The 15,870-nt window shown below is 39.7% G+C and overlaps 1 protein-coding gene across 1 annotated transcript; it reads right to left on the bottom strand.

The window, feature by feature from the left end:
• Nucleotides 1-4,165: 4,165 nt before the first annotated feature.
• Nucleotides 4,166-11,230, bottom strand: LOC126085089 (zinc finger protein 226-like). Its single transcript, XM_049900070.1, is given in 5 exon segments — nucleotides 4,166-5,744; nucleotides 5,746-6,349; nucleotides 7,444-7,536; nucleotides 8,297-8,423; nucleotides 11,216-11,230. Coding segments are annotated over 5 exon segments (2,418 nt in total).
• Between the last annotated feature and the right edge of the window lie 4,640 nt (nucleotides 11,231-15,870).

A 15,870-nucleotide genomic window follows, 5' to 3' on the forward strand; every position in this document is an offset into this window, starting at 1 on the left:
GGAGGAGGGAGAATATGGGATAGACTATTTGACAATAAATAATGTATAGCCTTTACCTATGATGTTTTAAAGAAAGTAACACTATAACCCTTAGAATGCAATCATATCAAAGAAATTAATAATCAACATTTACTTTGAAATGTCTGTCACATTAGTTTTTCCTGACACTTTGAAAGTGTTACAAAGGTCCTCACCTTTTGTTGAAAAAATTCAGTCATGTAAAATGCAGTATCATGTTATATCAAGATTAACAAAATTCATTTTTAGTCCATCTACATTGTCACAAATGATAATTTATACTGTATGCAACTGCTAGAACACTAGACAAAGTCCAAAATAAGGACCAAACATGATTTAGAAAAGCTGGTGAGGACAGGAGCTAATCACAATAAGGCAATGCCAAGTTAATACCACATTTTGCAGTAATGACTGGTTTTCTACATTTCAACTCCTTGTGTCTCTAATTTTATAAATAGTGCTTAAGGTTTCCTCTTCTCAGAACAAATGTATATAAAAATTTGGAGATGACCACAACTTTCAAATATCATACATTTGTTCCAATTTATAACAAATGTTGATCATCTATGCACAGTGGTCAGGCGGTTGGCTGCTAACAGAAAGGTTTTTCGTTTGAACCTACCAGCTACTCCACATGAGAAAGATTTGGCAGTCTGCTTCTGGAAGACTTAGTCTTAGAAACCCTAGCAGTTCTACTGTCATAGAGGGTCACTGTCAGTTGAAATTGACCCAACAGCAACCCGTTTGTATGTGTGTTTTGGGGATGGGGGGCAGTTTACTAAGTGTAGGCAATGTTAAGGTTGTATAGATTCACCAGTGAACAAACTTTCTGCCTTTATGATGCTTACATTCTAGTGGGCATTAGTTTTGACATGTCTGTCATTACACTTCTGTAGAAGGACTGAAAACGCTTGTCCTTTCTAAGTTCTCTCTCCTGAGTAATATCAGATAAAGATCAAGGTTGTGACTGAAGCCCTTATGGCACCACTTACAAAGGTACTCTGCTGTGAGGTCTCCTCACTACTGAGCTATGCTGTGGATTAGCCAGTGAAAACCTTATGAATAGCAGTGGAACATTGTCTGATATAGTGCTGGAAGATGAGCCCCCCAGGTTCGAAGGCACTCAAAAGATGACTGGGAAGAGCTGCCTCCACAAAGTAGAGTTGACCTTAATGACGTGAATGGAGTAAAGATTTTGGAACCTTCATTTGCTGATGTGGCACAACTCAAAATGAGAAGAAACAGCTGCAAACATCCATTAATAATCGGAACCTGGAATGTATGAAGTATGAATCTAGGAAAATTGGAAATCGTCAAAAATGAAATGGAATGCATAAACATCAATATCCTAGGCATTAGTGAGCTGAAACGGACTGGTACTGGTCATTTTGAATCGGACAATCATATAGTCTACTATGCTGGGAATGACAACTTGAAGAGGAATGGTGTTGCATTCATCGTCAAAAAGAACATTTCAAGATCTATCCTGAAGTACAATACTGTCAGTGATAGGATATCAATACACCTACAATGAAGACCAGTTAATACAACTATTACCCAATTTACATACCAAACACTAAGGCCAAAAATGAAGAAATAGAACATTTTTATCAGCTGCTGCAGTCTGATATTGATCCAACATGCAATCAAGGTGCATTGATAATTACTGGTGATTGGAATGCGAAAGCTGGAAACAAAGAAGAATCAGTAGTTGGTAAATATGGCCTTGGTGATAGAAACAATGCCAGAGATCGAATGATAGAATTTTGCAAGACCAACGACTTCTTCATTGCAAACACCTTCTTTCACCAACATAAACAGTGACTATACACATGGGCCTCGCTAGATGGGACACACAAAATCAAATTGACTACATCTGTGGAAAAAGAAAAGCTCAGTATCATCAGTCAGAACAAGGCCAGGGGCCGACTGTGGAACAGACCATCAATTGCTCATATGCAAGTTCAAGCTGAAACTGAAGAAAATCAGAGCAAGTCCGTAAGAGCCAATATATGACCTTGAGTACATCCCACCTGAATTTGGAGACCATCTGAAGAATAGATTTGACGCATTGAACACTCATGACCACAGACTAGACGAGTTGTGGAATGACATCAAGGACATCATCCATGAAGAAAGCAAGAGGTCCTTGAAAAGACAGGAAAGAAAGAAAAGACCAAGGTGGATGTCAGAGGAGACTCTGTAACTTGCTCTCGAACGTTGAGCATCTAAAGCAAAAGGAAGAATTGATGAAGTAAAAGAACTGAACAGAAGATTTCAAAGGGCATCTCGAGAAGACAAAGTAAAGTATTATAATGACATGTGCAAAGAGCTGGAGATGGAAAACCAAAAGGGAAGAACATGCTTGGCGTTTCTCAAGCTGAAAGAACTGAAGGAAAAATTCAAGCCTCAAGTTGCAATAGTGTAGGATTCTATGGGAAAAATATTAAAACGACACAGGAAGCGTGAAAAGAAGATAGAAGGAATACACAGAGTCATTATACCAAAAAGAACTAGTCCATGTTCAACCATTTCAAGAGGTGGCATATGATCAGGAACCGATGGTACTGAAGGAAGAAGTCCAAGCTGTTCTGAAGGCACTGGCAAAAAAACAAGGCTCCAGGAATTGATGGAATATCAATTGAGATGTTTCAACAAACAGATGCAGTGCTGGAGGTGCTCACTTGTCTATGCCAAGAAATATGGAAGACAGATTTCTGGCCAAATGACTGGAAGAGATACATATTTATGCCTATTACCAAGAAAGGTGATCAAATCGAATGTGGAAATTATAGAACAATATCATTAATTGCTGGAGATCATTCAAAAATGGCTGCAGCAGTGTATCCACAGGGAACTGCCAGAAATTCAGGCCAGTTTCAGAAGAGGACGTGGAACCAGGGATCTCATTGCTGATGTCAGATGGATCCTGGCTGAGAGCAGCGAATACCAGAAGGATGTTAACCTGTGTTTTATTGACTATGCAAAGGCATTTGACTGTGTGGATCATGACAAATTATGGATAACGTTGTGAAGAACAGGAATTCCAGAACACTTAATTGTGCTCATGAGGAACCTTTATATAGATCAAGAGGCAGTTGTTCAGACAGAACAAGGGGATACTGCGTGGTTTAGTCAAGAAAGGTGTGCGTCAGGGTTGTATTCTTTCACCATACCTATTCAATCTGTATGTTGAGCAAATAATTCAAGAAGCTGGACTATATGAAGAAGAATGGGGCATCAGGATTGGAGGAAAACTCATTAACTACCTGCGTTATGCAGATGACACAACCTTGCTTGCTGAAAGTGAAGAGGACTTGAAGCACTTACTAATGAAGATCAAACACCACAGCCTCTTTATGTTGGACTGCACCTCAACATAAAGAAAAAAATCCTCACAACTGGACCAATGAGCAGCATCATGGCAAATGGAGAAAAGACTGAAGTTGTCAAGGATTTCATTTTACTTGGATCCACAATCAACAGCCATGGAAGCAGCAGTCAAGAAATCAGAAGACATATTGTATTGGGTAAATCCACTGCAAAGGACCTCTTTAAAGTGTTGAAGAGCTAAGATGTCACCCTGAAGACTAAGGTGCACCTGACCCAAGCCATGGTATTTTCAATCGCATCATATGCATGTGAAAGCTGGACAATGAATAAGGAAGACCGAAGAAGAACTCAGGCCTCTGAACTGCAGTTTTGGCGAAGAATATTGAATACACCATGGACTGCCAAAAGAACGAACAAATAAGTCTTAAAGGAGTACAACCAGAATGCTCCTTAGAAGCAAGGATGGCGAGACTGCGTCTTACATACTTTGGACATGTTGTCAGGGGGGATCAGTCCCTGGAGAAGGACATCATGCTTGGCAGAGTACAGGGTCAGCAGAAAAGAGGAAAACCCTCAACAAGGTGGATTGACACAGTGGCTGCAACAATGAGCTCAAGCGTAGTAACGACTGTAAGGATGGCGCATGACCAGGCGGTGTTCCGTTCTGTTGTGCATGGGGTCGCTATGAGTCAGAATCGACTTGATGGCACCTAACAACAACATGGTTGAAATATTTACTTATATAGAAGAAATGATTTTCTCTTATGAGACCTGATGATTTGAAGAATTCACAGCCCACTTAGGTCTTTAAAAATCATTTTATAGGGCTTCTTTCTGGGATGGACTCTCTCATGTTCTTACCACCCCGATCATTTTTATAGGATTTATCACCCGCGTGGATCCTGTGATGAACTGTAAGATTTGATCTCCAACTGAAGCTCTTACCACATATCTCACACTTGTAAGGTTTCTCCCCTGTGTGAACTCTCCGGTGAGATTGTAGTTGTGAAGATCGACTGAAGACTTTACCACACACATCACATTTGTACGGTTTCTCTCCTGTGTGGACACTCTGATGAAGTTGAAGACTTGAGGCCTGACTGAAGTACTTACCACACTCCCCACACTTATATGGTTTCTCTCCTGTGTGGACCCTCTGATGCATGTCAAGATTCAAGCTCCACTTAAAGCCTTTCCCACACTCTGCACATTTGTATGGCTTTTCTCCAGTGTAGACTTTTTGATGGGCTTGAACATGTGAACTCCGACCAAAGCTCTTCCCACAGTCTTCACATTTAAATGGTTTTTCTCCACTGTGGACTCTCTGGTGGGCCAAAAGATTTGAAGCCTGCCTGAAGACCTTCCCACACTCCTCACAATTATAAGGTTTCTCTCCTGTGTGGATTCTACAATGAATTTTAAGATCTGCTCTACGACTGAAGCCCTTTCCACACTCCTCACATTTGTATGGCTTCCCACCAGTATGGATCAGCTGGTGAACCTGAAGTCTTGAACTGTTATTGAAGCCTTGCCCGCACACCTCACACTTATAAGGTTTCTGTACATTGTGGGCTTTCTGATGGATTTGAAGATAAGAACTCTGACTGAAGCCCTTCCCACATACCTCACATTTATAGGGTTTTTCTCCTGTGTGGACTACCAGATGAACTTGGTAGTGGGAGTTCCTCCTGAAACTCTTTCCACACTCCTCACATTTGTATGGTTTCTCTCCAGTGTGGACTCTCTGATGGGCTTGAACATTTGAACTCAGAGTGAAGCCTTTACCACACACATTACATATGTATGACTTCTCTCCGGTGTGAACCCCCTGATAGGCCTGAAGACTTGAAGGCTGACTGAAGCCTTTACCACATTCCTCACACTTATATGGTTTTTCTCCTGTGTGGACCCTCAGATGAATGTAAAGATTTGAGCTACAAATGAAGCCCTTCCCGCACTCTTCACATTTGTATGGTTTCTCTCCTGTATGGACTCTGTGATGGGATTGAAGATGTGAATTCCGACTGAAGCTCTTACCACATGCATCACATCTGAATGGTTTCTCACCAGTGTGGACTTTCTGATGGTCCTGAAGATGAGATACCTGACTGAAGGCCCTCCCACACTCCTCACAATTATAAGGTTTCTCTCCTGTGTGGACTTCGCCATGAACATTAAGTGCTGATTTATGACTGAAGCTCTTCCCACATTCCTCACATCTATGTGGTTTCTCTACAGTATGGATTTTCTCATGAGTTTGCAAGTGTGAGCTCCCACTGATGTCCTCATGACAATCATTACATTTATTACACTTCTCTCGCATGTGAACTCTCTGATGAATATGAAGAACTGAGCTATAATGAAAGCTTTTTCCACACTTGTGACACATGAGATTTCTCTCCTAAGTGTAATGGCTGGTGAAGATCAAAGCTGGAGAGATCACTGAATATTTCCTTACACTCATTACACTGGTAGGTTTTCTGTCCTGTGTGAATTATACTTTGCTGATCAAATGTTGAAACATTCATTCTGTATTTCCCATCATCAAGGTGGCTGTGCAATATTTCACTTTTACGTACTCCAAGATCACGGTGATATGAAATCCAACTGATGCTGTCAAACCCCCGCTTATACTGAGACAGTTTGTTTTTAATGGAAATTTGTTGATATTTACTCTCATCACTTGGTGACTCAGCCACATAAGTTTTCCTCCCTGAATCCTGTGCCCTCGGAGTTGAAAACTTTGGATTTTTAGTATCATTGGGACCATTCCCTTTATGATTCCGTAGGTACTTCTCATCTTCAGAAATTGGAATAGAAAAAGCTGTCCCAAACTGGCAGGGGGAATCATCTTGTTTGCAAAACTGAGAACTATTTATTATGGAGTCTTGACACCTGGCTAAGTCACCTGCAATTTGTCGCCAGATTTGCCATTGGGAAAGTTCGTCACGTGATCCTCCATCTTCAACGGTCCCTAACTCCCTTTGATTCATCTCTCCTGCAAAAACAAAGAATTTAGAGATGTGGACAAGTAAAAGCTTTGTTCAGAGATTTCAAGATTTCACACTTAGGACATAGCATGAGACTTTAATGCACTGGATGAAACCTAGAATGGTTCAGCTTCTTTTTCCCACATATGAAGTTCTCTGTTTTACCTATCAACAGAAACCTAGAGGTAGTCCACTAAGCTCTCAACCACTAAACATTATTGAAACCTAGTTAGAAACACAATTACTCCCACTTGACATACTATCTAAATCAATTTTTTTATTGTATGTCTTTCCCACCATAATGCAGTATCAGTGAGAACAATCATTTTGTAGTGTTCACAGCTTTATAGCCACAGTTCAGAACAGTGCCTAGTAGTTAGTAGGTGCTCAACGAATGCATGCAGAGATGAATCCCAGTTTGACTTTTGGGATTCTCCATGATGCCAAATCCCAGTTTAAATTTGAGCCAAGTCATAGAAGCAAAAGAGCTTTTACAAGTAAAAAACAAGTAAGTGATCTGAAATAGGAAAGGAACTGGACACTACAGTTTTGTTGAGAAGTGGTAAGGCTGTACCTTTCAGAAGGATCCAGCAAAGGGGTTTATGCTGATGAGAAAATCAAAGGTGGTAAGAATCACATGGGGTAAAAGGAAAGCATGAAGATCTATGTGCTGGCTCCTTCTTAGGCTTTTTTACTCTCTCTAACGTCTTATTGCTTTTCCACAGAATAGTCAACACTTAGAGGCAAGGAAAGAATGCTGTAGGAGGGAAGGGTAAGGCAGGGCAACCAGTATAAAGGTTGCTGTAATAATCCAGGAAAGAAATTTGGTAATTTGGACCAGGTAACAGCAATAGGAGCCCTGGTGGCACAGTGGTTAAGAGCTTGGCTGCTAACCAAAAGGGCAGCAGTTCAAATCCACCAGCCACTCCTTGGAAACCCTATGCAGCAGTTCTACCGTGTCCTACAGGGCTGTTATGAGTTGGAATCAACTCAACGGTAACAGGTTTGGTTTTTTTAATAGCAATAGTGATAGCAAGAAGCAAACACATGGACGATGATGTGTTTGACAACTATGACGGACTAACAACTGCTTGGTCCTTACCTGAATTTCTCTCTCTTTGGATTGCTGTCTTCATCAACCAGAGCTTCTCTCCTCTTTCTGTATGTGATATATCCCTTCTGAACGGTTGATGTCCTGTGAACATGGAAAGTCAAATATTTAAAATGAGCACACTAAAGGTAAAAACTACCAGAAATTTGTGTTTCTACTGTATACTCTTCAAGACATCAAGAGCAGTGTTTTCCAAACGTATTTCTATCATGACCTATTTGAAGAAATATCACTTATTTCATGACCCAGACACATATACATAAATATGTATTACTAAAACAAAGGCTGAATGACTTATTTCTAATCAATGTTTACTTTTGTTGAATCTTGTCCCACTGGCTCGCAGAGCACTCATACACCTGGCCACAGTTTTTACTGCAGTATTTTCTGTTTTACCTAAGGAGCTCTGATATTTTCTACTCTATTGTATTTCACTAACCTTGCAGGTTCAAAAAAAAAAAAATTGCTGTCAAGTCAACGCCAACTCATAGTGATCCTACGGGACAGAGTAGAACTGCCCCATAGGGTTTCCAAGGAGTGGCTGGTGGATTCGAACTGTCAACCTTTTGGTTGGCAGCTATGCTCTTAATGACTCAATAAATTGGTCAGGAGTGAAATTTGAGCAGGTGCTGACAAAATACAGCAGTATACTGTCCATTTATAGTACTCATATAAAACATAAACAACAAAAACCAGGAATATCCTGTTCAGAAAGACTAGAAACATCCAGTCTTTGTGCCCCACAAAGGAAAGAAAGGTTCCCAAACTCAGGGAACCATTTCAAGAGCACCAAAGCCTTAAAAACCCAAAGACACAAAGACCCTCATAGGGTGCCTGTCCTCACCCACTGAAACCAGGTTCCTGAAATTTTCCACCATCACGTCTTGATACAGCCTCCTCTGGGCAGGATCCAGCAGCCCCAGCTCCTCCTCAGTGAAGGCCACAGCCACATCCTTGAATGTTACTGCTTCCTACAACAAACACACACAACCTCAATCTTACAACCAACATCCACTAGAAGAGGGACAGCAATGAGAAGGTAGAGTAGATGTGTAAGAAAATACTCTGGATTCTGAGGGTCAGCAGTCAACTTGAAGCCTTGTATATTTATTAGGTACCCTCAGTGAAAATTCTTATAAGGAACCCCCTAGAACTATAAATGTTGTATCCTTAACGAAAAACGTTTTACTTTTTAATTAATACTGGCAATTGCCCCAGAGACATTTAGCAGTTTAGTACCAACGGTGTTTGATAGCACCTGCCTTCCCACTGAAGTAGGAACCAGGTGAACAGTGTTATATGTGGAACTCAACCAAAAGGGCATGCTAGGAGTCTGAACAAAAACCTCTCTCTTTCCTCCTTTCTTTCTCTTTCACTTAAATGCCCTTGGCTTTCTGTGCGAACTTGAGTTGGTTTCTCATATATCACAACCCTTCCTGATGCATAAAATGAAGATGTGCTCTGAAGTGTAAATGTAGTGAGAGAATGCAAGTACCTGGCATATCCTCTAGTACCACCAGATTTTTAAACTAAAGTCAAGTATTACTTTGATAAAAAATACATATACGAAAGAAAAAAACTGGCAGTTAATAACACACACACAGAGGCCATGACTCAGACATGGGGATAGATAGAACCTAAATCTTTTAGTGTGAAAACATCTAACAGTATTTTTTCTGCGTGAAACAGCAGTTAGGTCCTGACGCATTGGGACATATTTGGATATTCTATTAACACGATGTTCCAGGTATCACATATAAAAACATACCTTTCCTATTTTGAATTCCTAGTATGCTATGGGGAAACCCTGGTGGCGTAGTGGTTTAAGTGCTATGGCTGCTAACTAAAAGATCGTCAGTTCAAATCCACCAGGCACTCCTTGGAAACTCTACAGGGCAGTTCTACTCTGTCCTCTAGAGTCGCTAAGAGTCAGGAATCGACTTGATGGCAGCAGGTTTGGTTTTTTTGGTTTTTAGTATGCTATGGACAAAAAAAGGCAGTATTTTTTCAAAATTGATTTTTTGAGAAAAAGGTTATATGTAAGAAAATGATCACTTGCTGTGTTCCTAAAACAGAAAAAAAAAATCTTTAAATATGTATATAGAACAGTTTAAAAAAGAGGTATATAAATGTGATGGGAATATAACATATCAATTAAAAATGAATGTTACATGGTTTCATGGGACATCCCAGTTAATTGGCCTAATACTGTATTTAGTGCTTCTGTTCTACCTCCTAATTCGCTGCGTAGTGCTTGGGGTCTTAAAAGGTTGCCAATGGCCATCCAAGGTAAAACAATTGGTCTCTATTTGCCTGGACCAACAGAAGAAGAAGGAGAGTAAGGAGGAGGAGGAATTGGAATGTGCAGTTAATTGCCTCCATGAAAAACTGCCTCTTTTGCCATGAGACCAGAACTGGATGGTGCCTGACTACCATGACTCAACAGTTTAATCAAAGATTCTATAAAAGAATCCTGATCAAAAGGGGGCAAAAACAGAACAGGATTTCAAATTCTCATGGAATCCACAGACTCTCTGGAGCCATGGAGGATGGATAAACTACTGAAACTACTGCCCTGAGATAATCTTTAAACCTTAAACCAAAAAATATCCCCTAAAATCTTTTTAAAACCTGTAGGACAGAGTAGAACTACTCCATAGGGTTTCCAAGCATGTAATCTTTTTTTTTTTTTTTTAATTTTTAGTGTGCTTTAAGCGAAAGTTTACAAATCAAGTCAGCCTCTCACACAAAAACTTATATACACCTTGCTACATACTCCCAATTGCTCTCCCCCTAATGAAACAGCCTGCTCCCTCCCTCCACTCTCTCTTTTCCTGTCCATTCCGCCAGCTTCTAAAACCCCTGTACCCTCTCATCTCCACTCCAGGCAGGAGGTGCCAACATAGTCTCAAGTGTCCACCTGATCCAAGAAGCTCACTCCTCACCAGCATCCCTCTCCAACCCATTGTCCAGTCCAATCCCTGTCTGAAGAGTTCTAAGCCTGTAATCTTTATGGAAGTAAACTGCCATATCTTTCTCCTGTGGCGTGGCTGGTTGGTTTGAACCACTTATCTTTTGGTTAACAGCTGAGCACTAACCACTGAACCACCAGGGCTCCTTTTTCTTAAAACCAAACCATAGTTTAGCTTAACCGGTAAAGTGTGTCTGCCTTGAGTATTGTGCTCTTTTAAGATCTACCTATATGATATCAAGTTGATAAGAGAGACACAAAAAGATTAGATAGAAACTTAGATGGCAGTGAGTTTATGTTAATTGGGGAGAAACAACTCAGAAAAGGAGGGTGAGAATGGCTCCACAGCTCGAAGAATGTAATCAATGTCATGGAATTGTACAAGTAGAAACTGTCAAATTGGTGTATGTTCAATGAATGCTACATAATATTAAATGAGAAGAGCATAGTTTAAAATTTTATTTATATTGGAACACAAATATATAAATATGAATACACATGATGAAGAGATTTATGAAAATATAAAAGCAACTAATTAGTAACCAAGGAAGTAGTAAAGTAGGTTTTTTGTCATTTCTATTAATTTTCTACTCTTATTCATGTAACAAAAAATGATGAAATAAAAACTAAAAATAAAACCAAATGAAACATAAATGGACAAAACAAGTACCAAGCACAACCAACAGGTCCTCAAATGCTTTGACTCTCCTTAATTCTTTTGAGGAAAGGAAGTGTCCAATCTCTGAGTATTAAAGTGGCATTTTAACAAGAAGAAAGAAAAGCCCTACTCACCCTGAATGTAGCCATTTTTTTCCCTCCTTCTAGGGAAGCACAGAGTCCTAGGAGACAGAACTAGGAAAGGAAAAAGAAAGCAATGGAAACTAGTCAAGTATGTCACTAACCCAAGTGGGTGCTCCTTGGGAATTAGCAAAGGGGTCCCATGCTCGGATGGCTGCAGCTGCACATGGTTTGACGAGCAACGTTACTCTTTACCCCTTTCAGTAGCACTTCAGTAAAAAATCTGCCCAACCGCACACAATGGCCTCATAGCCAGTGTACCTTCTAGTTCCCAGGCAGTAATGCTTAGCCTGGGTATGGCATAAACTGAGACAATGTATTTAAGAGCAGGTTCTGGAGCCAATATGTATGGGTTGAAATCCTAGTACAGCTATTCATGAGCTCACTAGCTGAGTCATCTTGGGCAAATTATTAATATTTCTGTGCCTTAATCTTGTCATCTGCAAAGTGGGGAGAATAACGGTATCAACCTCATGGGATTTCTTTTTCTTTTTTTTTTTAGGGAAAAACTTAGAATACTGTCAGTGTTTATTTCTTTCCAACTGCACAAAAGCAGACAATATTATGTAGATTGAAATCATCCTTGTTAATGTGATTTCTACCCATAGGATATTATAAGATACTTAGTTTTTTTTTTTAGTTCAGAGGGTCTGCTCTGTCACATTAATGTCTCTTATAACTTTTGAAAAATTGCTAGTTGTCTTCTCTCATAATTTGTTACCTTAATAATAATATGTAAATTGACATGGAAAATATTTTACAAAAGGTATAAAAATGCATGAAATTTCATTTCAAGCAGGAAATGCCTTTTTGACATGCATGCACGGAGGTAACAAAAATGAATACAAATAATAACACCCAAGGTTCTGCAATAAAAATAGGTTAATAATCCATGTTGTAGTTACTAGTTGCTGTCCAGTCGATTCTGACTCATAGCACCCCCACCTGTGCAGAGTGAAACCACTCCACAGGGTTTTCAAGGCTATGACCTTCCCTAAGCAGACTGCCAGCCCTGTCTTCCAAGGGACCTCTGGGTGGGTTTTGAACTGTCAGCCATTCAGCTAATAGTAAAGCACTTAACCGTCTGCACCATTCAGGGACTATATATGTTGTATGTATGTGTATTTCATACCTCATTTAAAATTAGCCAAGACAGGATTCTGAGTCCATATTGTTATAAATAAGTAAATAAATAAGTGAGATGGGAAAGTTCTTCCTACAGAAGAAAACAAACTAATAAATGCAGAATGAAAGAATGAAACTCATGAATGGATGCTAAAAAATGGTGAAACTTATACACTGCTGGTGGGAATGTAAAATGGTATAACCACCTTGGAAATCAATTTGTGCTTCCTTGAAAACTAGACATAGAACTACCATACGATCCAGCAATCCCACTCCTTGGAATACAACCTAGAGAAATAAGAGCCTTTACATGAACAGATACATGCACACCCATGTTCACCGCAGCACTGTTTACAATAACAAAAAGACGGAAGCAACCAAGGTGCCCATCAATGGATGAATGGATAAATAAATTATTTTACATTCACACAATGGAATACTGAAGGTTAAGAACAACGATGAATCTGTGAAACATCTCACGACATGGAGGAATCTGGAAAGCATTACACTGAATGAAATTAGTTGCAAAAAGGCAAGTATTGTATGAGACCACTATTATAAGAACTCTAGAAAAAGTTTAAACACAGAAGAAAATATTCTTTGATGGTTACGAGGGTGGGGAGGGCGGGAGAGGGGTATTCACTAACTAGATAGTAGAAAAGAATTATTTTAGGTGAGGGAAGGACAACACACAATACGGGGAAAGTCAGCACAACTGGACTAAATCAAAAGCAAAGAAGTTTCTGCTTCAAAGACCAGAGTAGCAGGGATGGGGGTCTGGAAACCATGGTTTCAGGGGACATCTAGGTCATCTGGCATAAAAAAATGTATTAAAAAAAAGTTCTGCATCCCACTTTGGTGAGTGGCGTCTGGGGTCTTCAACACTAGCAAGCGGCCATCTAAGATGCATCAGTTGGTCTCAACCTACCTGGAGCAAAGAAGAATGAAGAACATCAAAGACATATGGTAAAGATGAGCCCAAGAGACAGAAAGGGCCACATAAACCAGAGACTCCATCAGCCTGAGACTGTAAGAACTAGATAGTACCCAGCTACTACCAATCACTGCCCTGACAGGGAACACAACAGAGATTCCCTGATCGACCAGGAGAGCAGTGGGATGCAGACCTCAAATTCCCATAAAAAGACCAGACTTAATGGTCTGACTGAGAATGGAGGTACCCTGGAGGTCATGGTCCCCTGACCCTTTTTTAGTCCAAGATTGGAACCATTCCCGAAGCTAACTCTCCAGACGGGGATTGGGCTGGATAATGATACAGATAATGATACTGGTGAGGAGTGAGCTTCTTGGCTCAAGGAGACACATGAGACTACGTGGGCAGCTCCTGTCTGGAGGTGAGATGAGAAGGAAGAGGGGGACAGGAGCTGGCTGAACGGACACAGGGAATACAGGGTGGAGAGGAGGACTATGCTGTCTCTTTAGGAGGAGAGCAGCTAGGAATACATAGCAAGGTGTGTATAACTTTTTGTAGGAGATACTGACTTGATTTGTAGACTTTCACTTAAAGCACAATCGATAAACTTTTTAAAAAAATGGTGTAAGTTTGATGATGAATAAGACATGTACACAATCTCAAAGTATCTACCCACAAGACACTTAAAAAACTAGTCATTTTATAGTAGCAAAATCTGACAGACATTACCTTAAACAAGAGAACAAAGTTGAGACTATAGATACTGGGACAAACAGACATCATTAGACTCCTCATATGACGCACTGAGAATGTCTCGCCACTTCTGCGGTAACCCTGCTAACAATGCACAGCCTGAATCTAATCACTGGAAACCCTGGTGGGGCGGTGGTTAAGAACTACAGCCACTAAACAAGGTCAGCAGTTCGAATCTACCAGGCATTCCTTGGAAACCCTGTGGACAGTTCTACTCTGTCCTGTAGGGTCACTATGAGTCAGAATGGGCAATGGGTATGGTACCATTTAATCACAAATAAATGACAAACTGAAAAAGGGGGACGTTCTACAAAATAACTTGCCTATATTCTTCAATAAATGTTGAGAAAAAAAAGAATCATTCAAAATTAAAGGTGACTAAAGAAACATGAAAACTTTCACTTAAAGCACAATAAAAATTATTAAAAAAAAAAAAGAAACATGAAAAATACGAGAGGGCGGGGAACACCGCTTAGGGGGCACCGAGCTTCTGTTAAGGGTGATGAAAAATTTGTAAATGGATACTGATGATGGTTTAACAACATGATGAACATAATATCACTGAATTTTACACATATAGAATGTTGAAACACCACGTTTTGTTACATATATATTTAACACAATTTAAAAAATTTAAAAACTAAGTACAATGTATATAATTGGACTGCATCCTGAACTGGAAGAAAAATTGCTCTCAAAGATCTTAATGAGAAAACCAAACAAATGTAAGTAAGTACTGTGGATTACACAACAATATGTTATCATTGTAATTAATTTATTTCGGTCCTTATCCTATGATTATTTAAAAGAATACTCCTGTTCTTAGGAAACAGACACTTAACTATTTATGGGCAAAGAGGTGCCATGTCGCTTTATATTATCTCAAATGGTTCAGAAGAAAAAAATATATATATATATAGGCATAAGCTGTGAAAGAAAACAGATAAAGTTGAAAAGAGTGACAGTCTACAAAACAACTTGCCTATACTCTTACACTAATGTGGAGAAAAAAAACTAAAAAGGCTGAGGAATCATTCTACAGTAAAGGAGACTAGACAAACATTAAAAGTAAGGGCAATGCATATTTTTCCATGAAAGGGGAAAAGGCCCAGTTCTGACACCAAATAGCAACAGCAGCTAGAATTTGGTGTTTTCAACTGATGAACAAAAATCAGACAGGGCCATTCCATGGTCATGGTGAACAAGAAAAAACAAGACCATCATCATGTAACACAGAGACAAAAACGTTCAACAATGACAAAAATAACCAAAGAAGGGCCTTTCCCGGCCAACATAAGTGACTACTGCTTCTTTACCACGGGCAATTCATCTCACCTTGTTTCTCCTACTTCCCAGAAAAAATTACCGTACCCAATCATTGCATTGTTCCTGCTTCTTGACAGCATCCAATCCAGAATGAATTCTCAGTGCCTGGAACTCTCCCTAACTCAGCTAACCTAAGCTAAAACCCTATAACCAGCCTCTACTGATAGCCTCTTCCCAAGACACCCCATGATTCCTTGGGATCCCTTGCTGCAGAGAGCTAAAAAAAAAAAAGAAGAAGAAGAAAAACACATCTACGATTACAGATATGTTCCTGGTGATATTTGGCTGACGGTCATCAACAGAGCAAATAGGCAGAACATAAAAAATTCCACCTCGGTAGAGTGTAGGGGAATTCCATACACTAATGCTGTAACTTTTCATTAAGTTTTAAATTATATAAAAAGTTAAATCAGGAAATGGTCACCGTCATAATAGTAATAATAACAGTAATGGTGATGACAACTACAGTAATATCTAAAATTAATTAACAGTAACTACTAGTGGATCCTCC

The sequence above is a fragment of the Elephas maximus genome, chromosome 11, assembly GCF_024166365.1.
Source record: "Elephas maximus indicus isolate mEleMax1 chromosome 11, mEleMax1 primary haplotype, whole genome shotgun sequence".
NCBI classification, from domain to species: Eukaryota; Metazoa; Chordata; class Mammalia; order Proboscidea; family Elephantidae; genus Elephas; species Elephas maximus.